Genomic DNA, 22,409 nt, shown 5'->3' on the forward strand with positions numbered 1-22,409 from the left:
TTTGCGATTAAGTCCCCCGGCCCTTCTCTCTGACCCAAGCAGCCCCCCCCCCCGTGCCAGAGCGCCCAAGGACTGGGCCCCAGCTCCAGAGTGGAAGCTCTGAGGCGCAGAGACCTTCCCGCGGGGGGGGGGCATGTACCAGTTGCAATCGGCGCCCTGTAAGTCCCCCGGTTGGCCGGTACGAAGCGAATTCAAGCCGACCCGAGACTTCAGATCCCCTCCGCCTTACTTGCGGGTAACCGGGAGGAACGCGGAAAGTCGGATTCCTGAAAGGAATCTTATCTCCGAAAAGAAACTGTTAGGCTGCCACGGGGCACCGGTGTGACTCTAGTCGGATGATACTAGACTGCGCGAGAAACCAGTAGCTATGAAGCGGTGTCGAAGTCTTGGTCTTGATGAGAGCAACTTGGTTCGCGTGGCGCAGGCGACTGCTGGCCTAGGAGAGATTGAGGGAAGAAGCTCCCTTTGTCATTCCAATCTGCACCGTCAAAATACTTGGGTTCACACAGCGCGTTGAGAGTCAAAGCTAAACAAACCGCTTGGCCATCCGTCAAATCGTGCGGCTCAACGAAAAGAGATGCTCAAGCAAACTACCGTTTACTAGCGGGATGCGAGAATCCAGTCCGTTTCTGCAAACTAAACCTCCCATTCGCCAGATTTCCTGTCTTGGCTTGTTTGACCGGCTAAAATCTTGGGGCATTTCGTAACTAGTGATTTATAACCTCTTCTACCTTGCCAGCACGGTGGAGTTGTAAAGCTAATATTGAGATCGTTATTTTGTTGGGTGGGCGACACCCTAAATGGCTGTAAATCACTCGCTGTGAGGAATGTGCCTTGATCTTTATTAATTCTGAGAATATCTCCCTTTGTAGCCTTCGCGGCTACAAAGTGTACCCAGGATACAAGACTGGAATGGAGTATCCTGAAAGCTGACATGGCTGACACGAATCCTAAGTTCTACCTTGCAACATTGTCTTTAACTGGAAAACGGGCGACGCTTAGTCGGCTCCTTTTCCCAATCTCCTTTTTTTGAGCCGACTGGTGGGAACTGCACTCCAACATCTCTGAGCTGATACACTGGCTTTGGCGAGGCGTCTCCCTTAACACTTTCCTCCAAATTTAGCTGAAAGTCAGGCCCCCGAAACAAATCGGTGGAGCTCAGCTCCCAATAAAGGATGCGGAGGTTCTTTTTTAGTCTTGCCCCCTTGGTGCTGGGATGGACGCCCTCCCGAGTGGGCTGCAAATTTAAGCCCGTTCCACCTTGCATTTTCTTTCCCTGAAGATTAACATTTACATTTTAATGGGTGTTGGGCTTCATTCCCCGTAATTCTGGCTAGCAGTGACGGAAGAGCGAATGTGGAGCTTTGGGAGACCCCCACGACGGCTCAGTTTGAGGAATCGGAACAGCCTCTAGGACAATAGACAACCGAAGCGCTTGAGCCTCCAGCGGGCCACCTGTGGGGGTGCAGGAGAGGTCGTTCGCCTCCGTGGCTAGAAATTGCCCTTGACTCGGAATCGCAGGAGGGAGACGCTGCCGCGGCTTACCTGGGTGATGCTCCCCGGCTTGCCCAGAAGACGAGATTTCCTGCCCCCCGCTCGCCCCCCCTATTCCCCACTCCACTCGTCGCGGACCCTCCCGGGCGCCAATCGCAGCCGTTTCGGGCCCCGCTTTGAATATCAAGCGGCGACGTCATCCCTGAAGGTGGGTCGGCGGCGCTCTATAAAGGCCCAAGCAAAGAACAAGAATTAAAACATCGAGGGGAGCAAAGGGAGGTTGCGCGGGACCCCGCCAAGCCTCGCTCGGCCATGGGTAGGGCAAGCCGGGCTACTCATTGACAGCTGGCTCGGGAAATGAAGGCGGGAGGGAGAGGAGTTCGAGAAGGTGGCAACAGCTCCGGAGCCCCAGGCTAGCTCCACGCTGCCCCTTCTGCAGGGCCGAACCGGCTTCCGACGACGTGTCCCGGGAGAACAGGCGCTGGAAGCTCGCTCATAGGAAGCCGGGGGTGGGGGGGGGAGGGAAAGGGAACCGAAGGCTGCCGGCAGCCCTCTCCAAACTAAGTCGAATCCAAGTCGGGAGAGGAAGGAGCCGGGATTCCGGGCAGCGCCCTCGGACACGCACGCAGCCTCCCCTTCCAGGCGAAGGAAAGGAAGGGGGGAAGGGGGCCCCTCCCGCCTTTCTCCCCCACCTCCAGCTGAGTCCTTCTCTCTTCTCCCGGCAGCCAAAGCCGGCCAGGAGGCGCAGCCGTCGGGGGGTTCCGGGGACGCTCTGGCTTGGCTAGAAGTCGCGCTGGCCGCCGCCGCCGCCGCGGGACTCCTGCTGGCCGCGGCCCGCCACCTCTGGGCCCTGCGCTGGAGCCTGAGCCGAGACCGCGCCAGCGCCCTGCCGCTGCCCAGGGGCTCCATGGGGTGGCCCTTCTTTGGAGAGACGCTGCACTGGCTGATCCAGGTGAGCACCCGAGACGGGGCGGCCCAGCACGATCGCTGCCTTTGGGGCCCTCAAGGCGGGTCCGCCCACCCCAGGGTTACCCTCCCATCAGTCCCTCGGGGTAGGTCAGGAAGAGGGCTTGGCTTAAAGTCTTCCCGCCAGTTCTGGGCTTGAACCCGGGGTTTCCTAGCCGTTAAGGCCCGGAAACGCTGCCTTGCGTTTGGAAACTTTGTTGCTGGTTGAAGGCGAGGCTCTCTGCACTTGCTTAAGGCCATCCTCCATTTTAAAATCTCCACAAGGCGTTCGCTCCCTGTTTCCGCCTGTTGGGAAAACAGCCCCAGTTTCCACCCACTTCAAAGAGAGTTATTCCCCAAATTGGGGCGAGGAGGAGAAGGTGGCTCTCGGGCCCGGCTCCTCCCTCCTTTGGGTTTGATCCCCAGCATTTGAAAACCGATCGGCCGGGGGCGAAGCCCGTCGCCACTTCACGCTCCCAGTAATGTGGGCGGACAAAGAGGGCTTAAAGCCGCCCCAAATGAAACTTGCGCTCCCGTCGATCTCGCTCATTCTGGGATCAAAGCTGACCTCCGGACTAGCTAAGCCCGGCAGGAGCTGAACATCTGGGCCATTTGGGCGCCAAGAGAAAGGTGCTCTGCGCTTGCGCAGAAATACCCAGGACTTGTCGACTTTTAGCAGGGCAAAAAGGCAGCGGCGATTTGCCAGTAGCGCCCGACTCTCTCTCTCTCTCTCTCTCTCTCTCTCTCTTTCTCTTTCTCTCTCTCCCTCTCTCCCTCCCTCCCTCCCTGTCTCTCTTTCTCTTCCCCCCGTTTCTCTCCCTGTCTCTTTCTTTTCCCCTCTCCCTCCCTCTTTGTCTCTCTCTCTTTCCTCTCTTTCTCTTTCCCTTCTCTCTCCCTCCCTCCCTCTCTCTCTCTCTCTATCTCTCTCTCTCTCCCCGTTTCCCTCCCTCTCTCTTTCTCTTCCCCTCTCCCTCCCTCTTTTTCTCTTTCTCTTTCCTTTCGTTCTCTTTCTCTTCTCTCTCCCTCCCTCTGTCTCTTTCTCCTTCCCTCTCTCTTTCCCTTCCTCTGCTTTTCCCTCTTCTCCCTTTCTCCTTCTCCCTCCCTCCCTCCCTCCCTCTCTCTCCCCCTCCCCCGACCGAGCAGGGCTCCCACTTTCACAGTTCCCGGCGGCAGCGCTACGGCGCCGTGTTCAAGACGCACCTGCTGGGCAAGCCGGTGGTGCGCGTGAGCGGCGCCGAGAACGTGCGCAAGATCCTGCTGGGCGAGCACAGCCTGGTCAGCGCCCAGTGGCCGCTCAGCACCCAGATCCTGCTGGGCTCGCACACGCTGCTCAACGCCCGCGCCGACACGCACCGGCAGAGGAGGAAGGTAAGGAAGGCGGGGCGGGCAAGCGGGGCCGGGGCGGCAGGCAGCGCCGCCCCTCTTTCCCGGGCGGGCCTCACCCCAGCGGCTGCTCTTGTGGTGGACCGCAGGGCCTTCGGGAGGCCGGGCGTGAGGGGCTACGCTCACCGTTATCTGGAGAGCGACACCTGGGGAGTTTCCCCCTCTCCAGCTTCGGCTAAGCTGAGGCTGGGGCGCCGCAGGGCTCGTGGGCTGCTCCACGCTGAGTTGAAGCGCGGGGGATCTCCCAGCCCCGGCTCCGCTAAGCCCGGTCGGGGAGAGGCTCCAGGCGCCCCTTGCTGCGCGGCTTCCTCTTCCCGGGCGTCCCGAGGACAGGCCGAGGAAACCCGCCCTCGCGCCCGCTGGCCCGCCCCGCCTCTCGCGCTCTGCCTCTCCCTTCGCGCGCAGATCCTGGCCCGCGTCTTCAGCCGCGCCGCCCTGGAGGTCTACCTGCCCCGAATCCAGCGCCTGGTGAGCTGGGAACTGCGCGGCTGGTGCCGCCGCCCGGGGCCCATCGCCGTCTACGCCTCGGCCAAGGCGCTGACTTTCCGCATCGCTGCGCGGATCCTGCTGGGGCTCCGGCTGGAGGAGGAGCAGTTCGAGGAGCTTTCCGGGGCCTTCGAGCAATTGGTGGAGAACCTCTTTTGCCTGCCGCTCAACGTCCCCTTCAGCGGACTGAGGAAGGTACCAGCTGGCAGAGGCAGGGCTGGGAAGATGGCCCCCCGCCCCCCCCCCGCCGCCGCCGCCGCCTTTTCCTCCATGGCTCTGGAGTTCTGCTTCCACCGGAGTCGGCGGGGGACGGGGGGGGGGGCTTAGTGAAAGTGAAAAAAGCCCTTTGCACTTGTGTCCCTTGCTCCACCCTTGTTCCTTTTAGGTTCCTTTAAATTTGCTTGAATAGGGATAGATTTGTGGCACTGGTGAGATGCCAGCATGCAGCTTGCAAAAGGACCCAGAGTCTTCCAAATGGAAAATAGTGTTAGCTCTTGCCTTTCCCTGTGAAAGAGAAAATAGAGGGGGACCTGAAAATGGCATTCTCCAAACCCACAAAGCCTCATCTTCAACACAGCCTTTCCAAATCTCCAGCTGAAGTTGGACTAATGAGAACTATGGTCAAGCTGCAACGTGGGAGATGGTAGAGTGGTGGAAAGCTAGAATAGTGCCTTAAGTTTATTCTGAGCAACAGTGGTGTGTCCGAACCAGTTTTGGTCTAGATTCAAAAATACCATTCCTGTATTTCCCTCCCCACACACACATGATAAATCTTTCTGCCCACATATTTAATATCTCCTTTCACTATTTGTGCCTTGAGAGACTTGCATTCCCAACCTTCAGGCTTTTGAAATACAACTTCTGTCCAGGCTGCCAGCAAGTTAAGAGAAGAAAACAGACCTTACAGTTGTTGCAAAGTCAATCAAATGTTCAGACTGGATTTGATATTTTTATCCACCTGTTTTGTCCTTCCCAAGGACCTGGAGTAGGCAGATGTAGTTTGATAGTATTAAAGGTATTATTGCAGGATATAAGCTGTTCTAGGTGATGCTGCCTTTTGCAACTGACTGATGATGATTTTTGTCAATGCTGATGGTGTTCAAGTGGTAAGCAAGTAATTGGTTTGTAGCTTTCTGGTGCTGCCCCTTTTGTTAGCTCTTTCATTATCAGGAAGAGTTGCTGAACAAAAGTTGGTCTTCCTTGCCTTTTCCCTACCATTTCTGCTGTTATGGCAAGTTCTTTCATTTCAGCTTTGTTTTTATTCTTATCCACCTCCTTTATCCAAGCTGCATTCTTGTTGTATTTCTTTGGGTTGTTCCATAGCTGTGCCCAGAACTGCAACCTTTTCTTTGTCAGGTGTTGATTAGTTCATTTCAGCCACTCCATTGATGGATTGGTATAAACATTTCTAATTCCACTGAAATTGGAGATTCTGCCTATAAGCTACAATTCAAGCTTCATATTTGCTCATCCTCTTGGATATAGTGTTATTTGCTGCTTTATTCTTTCCAGTGCTTCCTTGATCTTCCTTATTTCTAGGTGACATTTCTTGATCAGGTGTTTTGGTCTTCATCTTTTCTTTCATCTGTTATAGCTTACTTGCATCTGATCTTAACATATTTATTGGTGAACTTGATCTTTCATTTTGGTACTGCACTGATTGCCTTTTTTCTTGTTTGTTGATTTTGCATGTCAGGTTTTCAGTTATAACTGCAGCTGTGCTGTGTCTTAGTTGGTTTGTCTCTTGCATTGAGCTGGTGCTTATATTTGATGTTACAGTACTGGCATCTTTTAATACTTATGCTACTAGCTGTTCCTGTAGAACAAACTTCAATGCAGGCAGCCTTACTCTGTTGTTTTTGTACTGTTCTAAATTCTTCGTTATTCTTTGCTTCAATTCTTCTTCAGAGAGCTTCGCTCTTTCTGAGGAGAGGTCAAAGTAGAGGATGCCTGGTTTGGGAATGAAAATAATTCAATAGCTATTCTGGATGTTGTCCCCCCTTGGTTTTCCTCCACAGTCTGGCTACTTTTGGCAAGGCTTTGGTTTCTTTGCCCTTGGAAAATCTTTGCAGCTCTTCCAATTCTACTTCTGTGAAAATAATATTTCACATGCTTTTCTCTGTTGTGGTTGGTCACACAGTCAGCCAGATGTTTAGACTGGATTTAGCATGCCAGTTATTGAATCCTTTCCAAGGACCTGGGATAGGAAGATGATGTTTTTTGGTGGTGTTAAAGGTATCACTGCATAATGTAAGCTGTTCCAAGGAAATTGAATTGTGCAGCTGATTGATGGTAATTTTGTCAATGCAGATGATGTTCAAGTGATGCTCCAGATGTTTTGGGATTTCACCAAAGGTCCCTATTACTGTTGGTATTATCTTTGCTTTCTTTTGCCACAACTGTTTCTCTTCTATTTGTATTTGTATTATGTGATTTTCTCCAGTTCTTTCTATTCTGCTGGGTCCAGGTGCTGCCATGCCCACTTTCCAGACTTTTTTTTATCTTTCTGATCAACAATTGTTAGGTCTGGAATGCTATGTGGCAGGTGCTTGTCTTTTTGAGTTTTAAAGTACCAGAACACTTTACCTGCTTCATTTTCTATTACTTTGTCCATTTTTTGGTCCCTTAGTTGTTGCTTGCAGGCAAATGGTATTTCTTGGAGACATTTCAATGCCCCATTGTTGCTTATAGGTACTCCTCAACTTAACAACCACAACTGAGCCCGAACTTTCTGTTCCTGCCTCAGACAGTTGCTAAGTGAGTTTTGCCTCATTTTACGACCTTTCGTGCCACAGTTGTTAAGTGAATCACTGCAGTTGTTAAGTGAATCTGGCTTCCCCACTGACTTTGCTTTTCAGAAGGTGGTCGGTCACATGACCCCAGGACACTGCAACCATCATAAATATGAGTCAGTTGCCAAGCGCCCAAATTTTGGACTATGTGACCATGGGGATGCTGCAGTGGTCATAAGAGTGAAAAACAACAAGTCACTTTTTTTTTAACAAGATTTTATTGAGTTTATATACGTAAGGAAAAAATAGGAACAATACAGGTATGGTAGAGGAAAGGGGTGGGGGGAAAGGGGAGGGAAGTAAAGGAATTAGGGTAAAATAAGGATAGGTACAATCACATATTTTAACAAACAAGCTACTGTCCGGATCATAGTGAGTAAATATCATATTTGACCATTTTTATGATAAGCTTAACTATAGCATATTAAAAACAATTAATAAACAAATACGTTCATCTATTAAATAAACACTACTAATAAAATCTCAAAAAATCCTGACAATCAACAGTAACAGGTAAAATCAGTAAATCACAAAAAATAAGTCACTTTTTTCAATGCCATTGTAACTTGGAATGGTCACTAAACAAATGGTTGTAAGTCAAGGACTACCTGTACTTTGTCATGCTATTGTTTGTAGTCAGTTTGTGCGATCTTCTTGCAACAGCCAATCGGTCCATTGTTTCTTCTTAGCAGATGCAGCACCAGCTGTCTGTTGCTGTCTTCTCAATTCTGATTTTGCATGCATTTCTTCTTAGGGCTTGGTCTTGTGCAGCCAAAATTAGCCCCCCCCCCTCTCTCTTTTTTTTCCAATTTTCTGCTCTTAACCATACCAAGTCCTGTTGTTATCTGCTTTGCCTGCTGGTACTGGCCATGTTAACACTTTGCCTTGCAATATCTCTATTCTATTCTTTATTTGGTCTTTCTTGTAATCCAGTTTGGTCTCTCCTGTACTCAGTAAACCTTCTTGAAGTGTTGTTGTTGTTGTTGTTGCATCTTTTATTTCTATTATTTCTAATGAAATGAATAAAATAATTTAATTTGAGTGGGGCTTTCTTGCAGAAACTCAAGCCTATCTATATAGTACACTGTTTTTCAATTTCCCCACTCCCTTTCTACGAATAACTTTATATAAAGTAGACTCACTAGGCTGTGTTCACAAGACCCTCTACCCAATGTGAATTTAATCATGGTTTAATCAACTAATTTGGTTTGACACAATAAAAACACAATGTGATGGGTTTGTCACAAGAGATTAGTGAGCTAATTTGTGCTCAGGGTGCCAGTAGCGATGACTAGCCCAATTCGCCCAGTAAGCTTCCATGGCTATGGATAAACCTGAAACTGTGTTTCTTAATCTTAATCCATACTTAGGTTAGCCTTCAGCGAATTATGGAAACAAAGCCACTAGCTCTCTTGATCTATCCAAGACCTAAAGAGACTAAATCTTCAGTTCTTTTGTAGCATCATTTATATTTATTTATCTCAGGAATAAATTCCTGTCGGTTCAGTAAGGTTTTATTTGTTTATTTTGTGCCTCCAAGTCAGAGTTGACTTCTGGTGACTGCCTGGTCCAGTCTAGCAGGGGTTTTTTTGGGCAAGATTTCAGAAGTGGTTTGCCATTGCCTGATTCCTAGGGCTAAGAGGGAGTGACTGGCCCGAGGTCACCCAGCTGGCTTTGTGACAAAGGTGGGACTAGAACTCAGGGTCTCATTGTTTCTTGTCTCTAACAGGGATGAGTTTTTTTCCTCACAGCCAAGGAAACCTGAAACCCCTCTAACTAGCCTGAGCTTCTACTACTTGGTGAAAGCAACATAAATAAACTCTTAGAAATTTTTAAGCAGTCCACTGCTTTCTTCCTGTAACCTCAAAGCGTTACTTTTCTGAATGAGTTTCTGAACCAGATTTCTGGGCTCTTCTTCTTTGAACCATCTTCTGTTCCTCAGGGAATAAAGGCTCGTGATCTTTTACATACTTACATGGAGAAAGCCATCTTGGAGAAACTGCAGAGGAAGGATCCTGAAGCTCACCATGATGCCTTGGATTTTATCATCAACAGCGCCAAGGAATATGGCAAAGATTTCACTATGCAGGAATTGAAGGTAAGGATTTTTATGCTCCTGGGCAGGGGTCTTCAAACATGGCCCTTTTATGACTTGTGGACTTCAGCTCCCAGAATTCCTCAGCCAGGCATGCTAAAAGTATAAAAGGTCCATAAGTATAAAAGACCCCTGCTCCTGAGGATCAGTGGTTCCATGCAGAATTTGACAGTAGCCCCTATTGGAAGATGGTTTCCTCAGATGGTGTAATTTTGCAGGATGTCTGGTTGGAAATACTTTTATGGAATGGCTAATGCCTGGCCTCCTAATGTTTACTGATACTAGAGATTCTGTGCTCAGTTGTCCCAGGATACCATGGCTTCATAGAGCACAAAGAAGATTTGTCAGCAGTCACTCAGAAGTTGGTTTAGCAATATATATATAAAGCACCTGATTGGGGGTTTAGATCATACAAGTAGCCCTCACTTTCTGACTGCAATGTGACTGTGACTTGTGACTTCCTGCTGGCTTCCCCATTGACTTATGGGAAACTGGCTGTGAAGATTGCAAATGGCAATCACATGACCGCAGGTTGCTGCAACCATCATAAATGCACACCAATTGCCATGCCACCAAATTTCTATCACATGACTGTGGTGATACTACAACAGCTGCAATTGTAAGGACCGGTCATAAATCTATTTCACCATTGTTATAACTTTGAATGGTCGCTGAATAAGTGCTCAGTAAGTGAAAACTACCTGTTTATCTATTTTGTTTTCATCTCCATTCTATTAGCATTAATAGCAATAACAGGGATCCAATAGCAGAAGGTCAGATTGATTTTGTGCAGTTCAATTCAGTGCATATTTTCTAAACTATTTTAACCTCACTGAACGATGTTTCCCTGAGGAATAAGGGTTTTTAATGGCTATTTAAATAAACGTGGAAATGGTATAAGTCTGTAAAGCTTTGATTTTGAGATTTCATTAAATCTCCTAATTGAATTCAGTTTCTGAACCAAATTGGAAAGTCAAATCAAATTGTCCAATTGAATGCCTTTGAACTGACTCAATGTGACAAAAATAAAATTAGGTAAATGGTATGAAATGAATTGGGTTGGAGCCAGACCATACTCTCTTAATAGGTTACATCCAGATTAGACTATATTGTCATGCGCTCCACCTGGAAATGGTCCTGAGATAATTCAGTACTGCATACAATGTGGAAAGAAAATTCCAGGGACTTTTGCTCTTAGGGTTTCTATTCTTCGCACTCATACTGGCAACTTATCTCTGACCCTAATTGAAGGTGTTCCTATCACAGGTTGATGCCGAAATGCAAGCCAATCAATATGGTTCTTTCCAAATATCTTGAACTTCATCTACACACCCAGACACATAACACAACGAAAATCTTCTCTTGTTCTTGTTTTTCTCCTCTTCTGTGTCCATTCTTACATATTTTAAAGGAAGGGAAAGAAAGAGAAAGGGGGAGAGAGGAAAAGTGGGGGAGCAGTCAGAAATTAGATTGTCCTGCCTCAGACCATAAACATAGATATAGAAATGCAAATACAAAGGCATGTGTGTACATGTGTGTGTGTGTATGTATATATGTGTATTTCCAAAATTTGAATTGCTAACAAAGAATTAAGGGAGTACTGGGATAGCTATTTCAAACCTTATTTGGTTTTCATCAGCCAGACATACCCTTCTGAGATTCGAACCTGGGCTGTCTGCATGTTAAGCAGAGGTGTTAGCCACTATGCCACAGGCTCTTTCTCACTTTGTTAGCTACAAGAGACAGGGGAAGAGAATGAATGCCTTTTTTTTCTTTTAGAGCACCCTGTTGGTCCAAATATGGCTGATGAAAACCAAATAAGGTTTGAAATAGCTATCCCAGTATTCCCTTAATTTTTTGTTAGCAATTCAAATTTTGGAAAACATATGATGTCGCAGTTAAGCGACTGCTGCCTGTGGATGGCTCTAGGTTGAGCTGATACAGGCAAAAGACTTCTCTTTCCCATATTTGGGCCGACAGGGTGCTCTAAAAGAAAAAAAGGCATTCATATATGTGTATGTATACAGACACACACACACACAAATGTAGAAAAAAGTTAAGGAAATGATTGGTCCATTAGTGGGGGAAAGTGGCAAGAAGGTGACAAGCAACAGGGAGAAAGCAGAACTATTTAACTCGTTTTTTGCATCTGTCTTTACACAAAGGGAAAAAACAGACCAACCTATCAAAAACAGTGCCATAAAAAATAGATTAGAAACACAAGTTAAGATAGGCAAGAAAATGGTAAGTGAGCACCTGTCCAGCCTAGACGAGTTCAGGTCACCTGGACCAGATGGATTACATCCCAGGGTTCTCAAGGAACTGGCAGATGTGATCTCAGAACCACTGAACTATATTTTTCAAAGATCCTGGAGCACTGGGGAACTACCAGAGGACTGGAAGAGAGCTGATGTAGTTTCCATCTTCAAAAAAGGGGGGGAAATAGATCCAGGAAACTATAGACCTATCAGCCTGACCTCAATACCTGGGAAGATTCTGGAAAAGATAATTAAACAACGAATCAGTGAACACCTAGAGGCAAACAAAGTCATTACTAAAAGCCAACATGGGTTTGTCAAAAACAGATCATGCCAGACAAAACTTATTGCATTCTTTGACCAAGTGACAAAATTAGTGGACCAAAGGAATGCTGTGGATATAATTTACTTGGACTTCAGTGAGGCATTTGATAAAGTAGACCATCACCTACTACTTGATAAGATAGAAAAATGGATTTGTAGCTGGCTGACCGGCCGTACTCAGCGTGTGGTCCTCAATGGAACTGCATCTACATGGAGGGAAGTCTGTAGTGGGGTGCCCCAGGGCTCTGTTCTGGGCCCAGTGCTCTTCAACATCTTCATCAACGATTTGGATGAGGGGGTAGATGGGGAACTCATCAAATTTGCAGACGACACCAAGCTGGCAGGAATAGCCAACACTCCAGAAGACAGGCTTAAGATATAGGAGAGACTTGAACACTGGGCGCTATCTAACAAAATGAAATTCAATGGTGAAAAAAGTAAGGTTCTAATTTAGGCAAGAAAAAACAAATGTACAGGTATAGAATAGGTGTTACCTTGCTCAACAGTAGTAACTGTGACGGGGATCTTGGAGTCCTAGTGGACAATCACTTAAATATGAGCCAGCAGTGTGCTGCAGCTGCCACAAAAGCCAACACAGTGCTAGGCTGCATTAACAGAGGGATAGAATCAAGATCACGTGAAGTGTTAATACCACTTTACAATGCCTTGGTAAGGCCACACTTGGAATACTGCATCCAGTTTTGGTCACCACGATGTAAAAAATATGTTGAGATTCTAGAAAGAGTACAGAGAAGAGCAACAAAGATGATTAGGAGACTGGAGGCTAAAACATATAAGGAACAATTGCTGGAATTGGGTATGTCTAGTTTAATGAAGAGAAGGACGAGGGGGGACATGATAGCAGTGTTCCAATATCTCAGGGGCTGCCACAAAGAAGAGGGAGTCAAGCTATTTTTCAAAGTGCCTGAAGGCAGGAGAAGAAGCAACAGATGGAAACTAATCAAGGAGAGAAGCAACCTAGAACTAAGGAGAAACGTCCTGACAGAACAATTAACCAGTGGAACAACCTGCCTCCAGAAGCGGTGAATGATCCAACACTGGAAGTTTTTAAGAAGAGACTGGACAGCCATTTGTCTGAAATGGTATAGGGTTTCCTGCCTGAGCAGGAAATAATAATAATAATAATAATAATAATAATAATAATAATAATAATAATAATAATAATAATAGTAGTAGTAGTAGTAGTAGTAGTAGTAGTAGTAGTAGTAGTGATAGTAATAGTAATAGTAATAGTAGTAGTTATTATTATGTCCCCTCCCCAAAGTCCAGCAAGCATTCAAGTGAAGTCCCAAGGGGCCAAGTGTTGCAGAAGGTTCATCAGCCAGTCTAGGTCCAGAATTAAAGTCATGAAGTTTCAAATCAAGACACCTGGAATCTGGTAAACAAACAGTTGTTGCCAATGGAGAGGCTGCGGTTTGCTTAAATAGAAGCAAGCCCAGTGTTGCTTATTAGGACGGGCAGGGCTCCTTTCTTACAAGGAGCCTGGAAGAGCACCTTCCGTCTTCTGCTCTGCACAGGGAGCCCTTGCAGGAGGGGGATGGTATGGGGGGGGTCTCCTCATTCTCATCTCCAGAGACTGGCAGCAATTACTGTCTTCTGCTTACTGCTCCTCTGGCAGTGGCTCACCCAGCACCTTGAATTGATTGCTCATTGTTAAGCAGGCTGTCATAGGGAAATGTTGTGAGTGTATTGTCAAGGGCTTTCAGAGCACCAACATTTCTATAAGTGTTCAACAGCAACTCCTAGAATCTTGATCTGGATTTATTAATTAGCTTTTTTCTTTTAAACATCTGAATAATATCTTTTTTAAATTCTAATCTCAATGTATCTGAAATGAAAGCCCAAGAGATATTCAATTTACTAATAACATGGATAATTTATTTATTTGTTAAATTTATTTGCCTCCTATTTATAATAATAGATAGGCCTGTCTCTAACCCTATAATAAGAGGAACCCTCTTCTAATTCATATATCACTATGGCTTGCCTTACAGGAATCTGCAATTGAACTAATATTTGCAGCTTTCTTCACCACTGCCAGTGCCACCACTTCTATGATCTTACTCTTATTGAAACACCCGTTGGTCATAAAAAAGATCCAGCAGGAACTGGCCTCCAATGGCTTTGCTGGACAGTGTCAATGCTTTGCAGCTGAGGATTTTCTAACAAAATACCCGGCGGGCCAAAAAACTTTGCCTGCACATGAGAAGGAAAACCAAGATGGTGACTCCAGATTTGGAAGAGAAGAAGGCCAAGAGACCAAGATGGAAGAGAAAGGACCTAATATAAACATCACGGCTAAAGTGTCCCAGGAGATTGTCCATGGAACTACAAATGGTCCTAGTTCATTGTCCAGCCTGGAAGACACAGGCCGGTTCTTTAGCAGTCTGGAAAGATCTGAGTATTGTTGCCACCCTTACTTGACCCTGGAGAAGTTGAATCGTCTGCGCTACCTGGATTGCGTAATTAAAGAAGTTCTCCGTTTGCTGCCCCCAGTATCTGGAGGGTATAGGACAGCCTTACAAACCTTTGAGCTAGATGTGAGTTGAGTGGCTTGCTATCTAACCTTTTGGTGGAAGTGTGAGGCACTTGGGTTGACCTGGATTTTAGAAGGTTAGGTTGAGCTTTTTATGTGGGAACTCAGGAAGAATTTATGGTTCCTAGTAATTCCAAGAACTTCTGTTTAGAGCCAGCATATATGTGAGGAATCTCTTGGCCATTTGTAGGAAGATGGACTTTTGGGGTATGAGAAAGGATGTCTCAAAGGGACTATAAGTAGGGATGGGAAACATAGAAGCTCACCAAACAAAATCCCAAGTTCAGGGTAGTGGACTCTGATAATGAGTGAGAATAGTGAAGAAGCTTGTGAAGAAAAGTCAGTCATAAAAGGGGCACAGAAAGAGTGTCCAAGCAATATTTGTGTGCCGGTATCTGATTCAGTTTCTGGCATCGCTATTTTAGGAATGGAAAGAAATACTGCTTCAAATGCTGGAGGAGCTGCTATCAGATCCTGTCAGCAGTTTGGAGTAAGATGGATCAATGACCTAATTTGATAGAATCCAGAGAACTGCATATTTTTCATAAAAAGATTGAGAATTGGAGAGAGAAGTCAAGATGAATGCTTCATTCAGATCACCAAAACAATTGTGTCCATTTGGCAGAATTTAGGAAGAATAACTGGAACAGTTTGGGGTAGTGGTTAAAGGTGCTGGGTTAGAAGCCAAGAGATAATAGCTAGTCCTACCTCAAACCTAAAGCCAGGTGGGTGACTTTGGGCCAGTCACTTTCTCTCAGCCTAGGAAGGTGGTCAGGCCAAGCCAGTTTCAAAAATGTTGCAACAAAAACTACTAGGACTTGTATATTCCCAGACTTGTACATGATCCATAAGCACAAAAAAAAGGGGGGGGGGACAATATGACTGCTAGTTACAATTGCTCTAATCGGGAATGGCACCTGGAACAGCCATGCCAAGGTAGTACATATATTATGGCCATAAATATTTCAGTGTATGATATTCACTGAGACTGTAATTTTCACTAACTGAAATACTGATATTTTCTAAACAAACAGGTTCCCATTTATTTCTAAGTTCCGTGATCTATAGCAGCAGTGTTCAGAAACACATTTAAAAAATATAAAGCACAAAATAAAATGACATCTTTAAGGAGAAGAGCTAAACTTAAGTTAAAAGAAATGTAGTGAAAAATGGTCTACTCGTGAATTTCTCTCTCTGCTGTTTAGTCATCTGAAATGGCAGCACTTTGTACCAGAAAATCCACATTAAAAATGTTTTTGTAGATTGTTAGTAATATTTTTGAAGTTAGCCCCTCTAAGCATACAGATAGTGGATGAAATAAGCCTCCTGCAGCTCCTCCAAAAGATTGGATCAAACTGTTGTGGATGTTTGCTTACTCTTTCAGGCAGGTTTCATCCCTCTGGCTGCTGTCTATGGTGCTGATTTTTTTTCCCATCTCCCCTTCCTTAAAGGGCTACCAGATTCCGAAGGGTTGGAGTGTGATGTACAGTATTCGGGATACACATGAGACTGCCGGCATCTACCAGAGTTCCCCTGATACTTTTGATCCAGAGAGGTTTTGGGTATCGCCGGAAGACCGGGAGAAGCACAAAACTTCTGCTTCCCTCCGGTTTCACTACATTCCCTTTGGTGGTGGAGTCCGAAATTGCATAGGCAAAGAACTGGCCCAGGTGATTCTCAAGATGCTTGCCATTGAATTGGTCAGCACAGCCAGCTGGGAATTGGCCACAGCTCATTTCCCCAAAATGCAGACTGTGCCAATTGTGCACCCTGTAGATGGTCTTCAACTCTATTTCCATTCTCTGAAGGCTGGCCATGAAAGCAGTGGAGCAGGCAAGGGCAACGCCTGAATGCATAGACATCTCCATTACATCTCTAGCTTAGGAGTAGACTAGGACAGGCCTCTGAGGGAAAAACACCACTTTCAGCGCAAGCCTTTTCCACCTGCCTCTTGGTTGCGGGGTAAGAGAAAAGGAGGAACTCACTGCACTCTTCCTTAAAAGCCTGTGAAATTGTTAGCATCTATTCTTTGCACAAATATGCATCAGTTGGTTTTCTGTCATCTTTAGTTGCACTTTTCATTTCGTACATGTGCATAACCACTTTGTCTTGTGGTTAAGAGTAGTCTTACCTCCAAAGGTAAATATCTTGAAAAAAGCGGTAGAGGCATTGATGTTAGTTCTACACGAGGATTAAGTATATATACCTCAAGCAAACAAAAAATGGGATACAGTGAAAATGTTGGGAATCCATGATCTAGTCTGCCCTATGAAGATTCTTCAGGACTCGTCACAGCTTCTGAACAAGACAGTGGCTCCATTGCTTCCATACAAGGTGGCTCTGCTTTGTTTTTGAAGGAAGAGAACCTACATAGCTCTGTTGCCTTCAGCATGGAAAATGTTCCAAGTAAAATTCAGAAGGCCCATCAGAAAGGCATTGACAAAGCAAAATCCAACAAAAGAAATGGAACCAAATAGATCAGAAACTGACTTTGCTTCAGGATGGCTTTTTTGTATTTAAAGATAATGAAATGTATTCATGTTCTGCATTGTAAACAAGGAGACAAGATAGCTCTGGAACAGATTTATTTTCCAGTTTCTGTTATGACTCCAATGTACAGTGTTAATGGCAGTGACCAGCAGTGGCTCTCCATGGATTCAACTTGGAGCCTTTCCTAGATGGAGACAGTTGGAACTGAACAGGAGAAATTCTGCTTGAATGGCACATGTACTATTGAACTGTGAACAGCCTGATTATGACATGAAGCCTCACCTTATTTTAATTAAGCAAGCTACCCATGTGTTGGCATACTAAGTTGTCAAGCAAACTATGGACAGAATGTCTTTAGGTCTGGTTCATAATCATATGTGCTTTTTATTCTTCTTTGGGTTTTGCAAAATGAAAAAAAAAACATTACATTTGAAGGGATATGAAGTGGTTCATTTCTGAGATTTGACCTGGGATGGCTTGCTGACATATCCAGTTTCCAAAGGGGCAGCTATATTAGCTTTTGTAGTAAGAATAAGCAAGAATGTTATAAAAAGAGTAACATGATTTCTTATAGCATGTGCGGTTATGGATTAGTTATGGATTTATTGCCACTTGGGCATATATATAATTGACAAATTAAGGTTAATTCCATGCATCTCATGATGTCTCTAGTCTGTGAGTTAAGCCAGGGTGGGGAACTTTGATTCCTCAGATGTTGTTAAGCTGTCTATGAGCCCAAACCATTAAAGCCCATGGTGAGGTATCCTGGGAATTCTAGTTTAGCAACACCTGGAAGATCACTGGTTCCCACCCTCCTGCTTACACTGTAGTAAAATGTTTAGCCTTTCAATTTGCTGCCTTGTAGCATAATGAGCAACTAGAAGTTTTGTGGGAATGATATTAAACTACCATTAATAATCATCAGTCCTCTCCAACTGCTTAGGAAAGCACTTTGTAATACCTGCAGAATGACAAATGCTGCTCTTGAGCTGGGCTAAGAATTGGCTTTAAAAAACTATGGGGAGCATTATTACAGAAGAGGTCCACACTCTGTGTGGATAATTCCTCTCTCTAATCCTATTTGTGGGAACTAATTTTTCTCTCCAAGTATTTAAGATGCTGATGTCTTGCCAAGAAGTGGGTTTTCAACCACAAGTTGCCAAGGAAAGCAACCTGTTCATAGATCCCAAAATCTAAATCAATATCTACAAAAGAACAGAGAAGATGGACATAAGAGAAACCATGTGAAGCAAAAAATTATATTCTTCTAAAGAAGCAGGTGGAAGTCAGAGACTTTAAACAAAAAATGGCCAAACCTAGCAAAGATGGTTGACAGTAGGCTAAGGTAATGCAGCATGCAAAGTTGGATTGGAGAGCTGTATCCACTTGACTTGCAACAGGATCATCTGGAGATCAGCTTTTCACTATGTGAGCTCCCCCTACTTGAAAGAATAATGTGGTGCAGCCCAAATGCAGCTTTCTAATCTAGATCAATTTCAGCTTGATGCTTTCTACATGGGTTAGATTGGAACTCACATTATGCCATTGTGCTGGCAATGGATGAGAATTATAGCTCGCAGTGTCTGTCTTAAAGTGGGTGCATTTCATAAAAGGAAATATCCTCAAACAGCGTGTTTAATGCTGCCCGGGCCATTGTTTGCCTCTCTCTTTGCTCTTCCATCTTACCAAAACTAAGTTGTTGACCTCTTGAAAATCAGCAACAAGTTTTACTGCCATTTTTTTTAAATAAACCCAGTTATGTGATATTGCTATGTACTTGGTGTCATCTGACACACCATTACCCAGCACAGTTTCTGGTCTGCAAAAATTGCTTGTCCTGTCACATAGTGTACAGATGCATCAGATGGATTGTGATAATTGTGTGTTTCAGCTACCCTTTTTTGATCACCAGACTGCCACTACTTTAGTTATCACTATCTGGAATAACTCTGCTGTAAGTAATTTATTGCTAAATAAAATTCTGTAAAAGATGTGGGAGGAAAGGCCTTTCAGAAATAAATCCTGTCAGAACTTCTTTTTGCTCTGCATTTATTTAAAATATTTACTGCCTGGCACAAAGCCTGATAAGGCAAATATTTATCTGCTAAACTGTTAGCCAAAGAAATATTAAAACTGGGCTTGAAGGGACATTGGGGAGAGTCAGAATCCAAAGGAGTGGAGCTTCGGTATTGTGCTCTTTTCTCTCTTGTGGTCTGCTGGTCCCTCAAATAGACCTGAAGGCTTAGCCCTCATCTAAAATGAGAGGTGGACATGTGGTGAGGCATTCCCATTAACTTAGCCCATCAATGTTGCAAGAAACAGCAATTTACTCAAAAATTACCTTACTGAACATTGGAAAAGCTGCCTTTAATTTTTGTCAAGCCAAACATCATTTAAACAAAAGGAAATAAGGGAGATATATTTGCCCTCCTGCATGGAAAATAGAACTCAAAGATAACCTCACCAGTTAAAACAACAAAATTAAATACCTGAAACTTGTAGCATCCTCAGAAGATATTGGGTATGTTTTAAAGGGGGGAAAGGCTGGAGTTTGTAGAGCACCACCTAGAGCGTTGGAGGGGAAGGACACCCAAATAACTTCTTTGCATTATAGTTCCAGGACTTGCTGTCTTTCCAATGTTTTGAACAGCATTTTCCGTCACCCCTAAGTCCTATAGAACATGTTCTTTTAATTCACTACTATATTTCAATAGTTTAGACAGTGCCAGTGGTGAAACCTTGCTCACTTTTCTGCTATTTCTTCTTTTAGAAAGCCAGTTTGGTGTAGTGGTTAAAGCATCAGGTTAGAAACCATGAATTGTAGTCCTATCTTAGACACAGAGCCAGCTGGGTGACCTTGGGCCAGTCACTCTCCCTAAGCCTTAGGAAGGAGGTGAGGGAAAACTACTCAAAAAAAACATACCAAGAAAACTGCATGGACTCATCCAAACATTTTGAATGGGGGTGGGAGTTTTTTGCTAATTGAAATCTTCCTAAATTCAAATTTAAATTTGGAAAATTGGAAGCTCTGGCCATGAGCATCCTAGTTGTGGAACTAAGCTATTCACAATGAGCATTCAAATCAACGGATGGTACTACTTGAAGATCTCTCAGTATGCATCTTCACCCGAGTGGACAGAATTGTACCCAAACTATGTGTCAGGATTGGCATTGCTTCAGTTTCAAGCAATTATTTAATTTTCTATTTTGCTCCCAGGCTGACTCGAGACATCAGCTGGGGGCAAAATGGTGCTGTCCCTGCTCCTCTCACTCTTCCATGTAGAGAGGTGTACTGGCTTTCCCTCAAACAGGATATATGAGATTATCCTCTATTGTCCCTGAACTAGATAGACATGGTTGTGTGATGTGCCTACAAATCTGTCCACAGAGAAATGTTGCATGTCAAAAAGGGGCAGAGTTTCAGTTGCACATTCATGTCCACCATCTGGGATTTTTTTTTACATGCCTGTCCGCAAGAGAGTGCCTCATGGCAGGGGAGGTGTTGTTTATCTATGTAATAGATACATTTTTAATTGGTCTCACCACAATTTTACTTAAAAAAAGTAAAAATTCAACTACCCAAACAGACGTGAAATTCATTGGGTACACAGTTAAGCTATGTTCTTTTGGTGCCTTTCTAAAACACAAGCAATCTTGGGAGGATGGTTCCCCTGATGCCAATGTAAGACTTTGAATTCTCTTCCAAATTATCAAGAGTAAACATGGTTATATTTAGGAGGCTTAGAGGAAAAGCAGATGATTAAACCGTTTTGTTTTTAAATGCATAAGGTTCAAAGTGAAATATGCAAAGTAAAAGGAAAGGTCCTGTTTAAAAGTCAAAACAGGCAGGTTTCAATGGACGATAAGCTTTATTTCAGCCCTGCTTCTAATCCCTTATAGATATTTGACTGTCAGTGCCTCCCCAATTACTATTGGGATCAGTGTCATCAGGTCACCAGGGTGATTCTCCTCTGCAATTTTTAAACATTTGTATTTTACTTATAGATAATGGATCACTATTTCTTTCTAAAGTCAAATTTCAAAGAAAAACATACAAACTTCTCTGTTTTGGAATCACCATATCTAAGACATATTAGCTGTCAATGATTTCTTTAGTTTAAGATTTCAAAAACTTATTTTCAGGGTTAAAAAAATCTTTAGAATCTTATGCAAATCTTTAAATTTCAAAGGTTTACTATTTCTGTTGTGCAGTTATGGTATGCTTTACTCCAAGTTATTTATTGGTTGCCTGAAGCCAGTATTTACAGATTCCCTGTCACTAAAATTAAAGCAATCAGCACATGGGGGAAAAAACTCTCATAAATTTCTCATTTCAGAGCTGAGTCCATTAGAGACCATAACTGATTAAACTCTGCAGCTAGAAAATGATGCTGACAGTCGATTTTCCTTTAGCCCATAACTTCTTAAACAAAATGTCCTTATCTGTCCTGCTAGAATTGCCTTTCTTTCCTCATGAAAGCTTCATGCTTTCAACCATGATAAAAAGGCAAGAGATTCAGAAAGTGAAGCTTTCCCTGTATATGTCCTAAGCTTCTAATCCACATCACTTGATCTGTTGGGTAGCTGCCTGTCTGAAAGTTTTAACATTAACCTGGCCTCCTGACTTAGGCCACTGTTACCCAAATTCTCCCCTAGATTTCATTTATAGAGGAATTCACTTTTTCAATTCACTGGATTAATCACTCCCTGGAGTTCTCATACGTCCCTGGCTCTCTTTTTCCTAAAGAGAAGGAAAGGAAGATTGCTTTGTAAAATAAATCCTTCTAACCTTCAAAAGAAAAGTTGGTTTTAAAGCAAAGGAGGAAGCCAGAATCTTCACGGTTTGGTTTTAAAACAAATTGCATCTGTTATTTGATTCTGAAGCCATAGATGAACTCTCCTGTCTGAATGCAGGACAGTTCCAATGATCAGGAAGGACTTCCGAATTAAGGGAGGTGCTGCTTGTATGTAAGGTAATTCTCCTTTTCTTTCCTCTCCCCCATCAAAGCGGGTAAAAGTTGCACTATAATGCTGAGTTAAATACTGTTGGCAGATTGACCTTCAAGTGAACCAGAAGCTTCTGCCCTCCTGACCTTGTCTTTAAGGTAAATCTTTGTGGTCAGCTGAAAGAAAGAAAACAGCCAAATGTCAATGACTAACTTTAATTAACATAACTTTCTGTTTGGTGCATCTAAAGTGCTGCAATGTTACAGTTCTAAGATTCCCCTTTAATCAAAGGACTTTTGATTCGAACACCCAAAGCTGGTCTCTAAACCTACTTATGTCTCTAGTTATATCTTTTAATTTCAAGCCACATCTCAAGCTTATTAATTTAAATATAAACCCAGGTTAGGATGAAAGAGAGCAAAGAAATAGCTTTTTAAAGGGGCAAGAAAGTGACATCATGTTTCTTGTTTTGTATTTGTATGTATCCGGGTAAAAAAGCCCCCTTGCCTCACTGCCTATTCATATCTTTGGGACATGTTGGTCTACATTTCCCATCAGTGACACCGCACACCTTGCTTTGTATTTGTATTTTTCAGGGTAGAGAGGCCATTCATGTGTTTGGGACATGTTGGACCACA

General features: G+C 44.2%; 1 protein-coding gene across 1 annotated transcript; it reads left to right on the forward strand.

Moving 5' to 3' along the window:
- The first annotated feature begins 2,386 nt into the window (after nucleotides 1-2,386).
- LOC107283386 (cytochrome P450 26C1) lies at nucleotides 2,387-16,357 on the forward strand. The gene is made up of 6 exons (XM_029283205.1): nucleotides 2,387-2,446; nucleotides 3,583-3,807; nucleotides 4,228-4,503; nucleotides 9,043-9,198; nucleotides 13,793-14,338; nucleotides 15,786-16,357. The coding sequence occupies exons 1-6, from the start codon at nucleotides 2,402-2,404 to the stop codon at nucleotides 16,182-16,184; spliced, it is 1,647 nt and encodes a 548-aa protein (XP_029139038.1). The 5' UTR covers nucleotides 2,387-2,401; the 3' UTR covers nucleotides 16,185-16,357.
- The last annotated feature ends 6,052 nt before the right edge of the window (nucleotides 16,358-22,409 follow it).

Source organism: Protobothrops mucrosquamatus, unplaced genomic scaffold (assembly GCF_001527695.2).
Source record: "Protobothrops mucrosquamatus isolate PMUCROS unplaced genomic scaffold, P.Mucros_1.0 scaffold36, whole genome shotgun sequence".
Taxonomy (NCBI): domain Eukaryota; kingdom Metazoa; phylum Chordata; class Lepidosauria; order Squamata; family Viperidae; genus Protobothrops; species Protobothrops mucrosquamatus.

Coding starts and splice junctions, on each gene's coding strand:
- LOC107283386 (XM_029283205.1), top strand. CDS start 2,402: ATGGGGTGGCCCTTCTTTGGAGAGACGCTGCACTGGCTGATCCAG. Junction 2,447..3,582: donor CGCTGCACTGGCTGATCCAG/GTGAGCACCCGA, acceptor CCGACCGAGCAG/GGCTCCCACTTTCACAGTTC. Junction 14,339..15,785: donor TACAAACCTTTGAGCTAGAT/GTGAGTTGAGTG, acceptor CCTTCCTTAAAG/GGCTACCAGATTCCGAAGGG.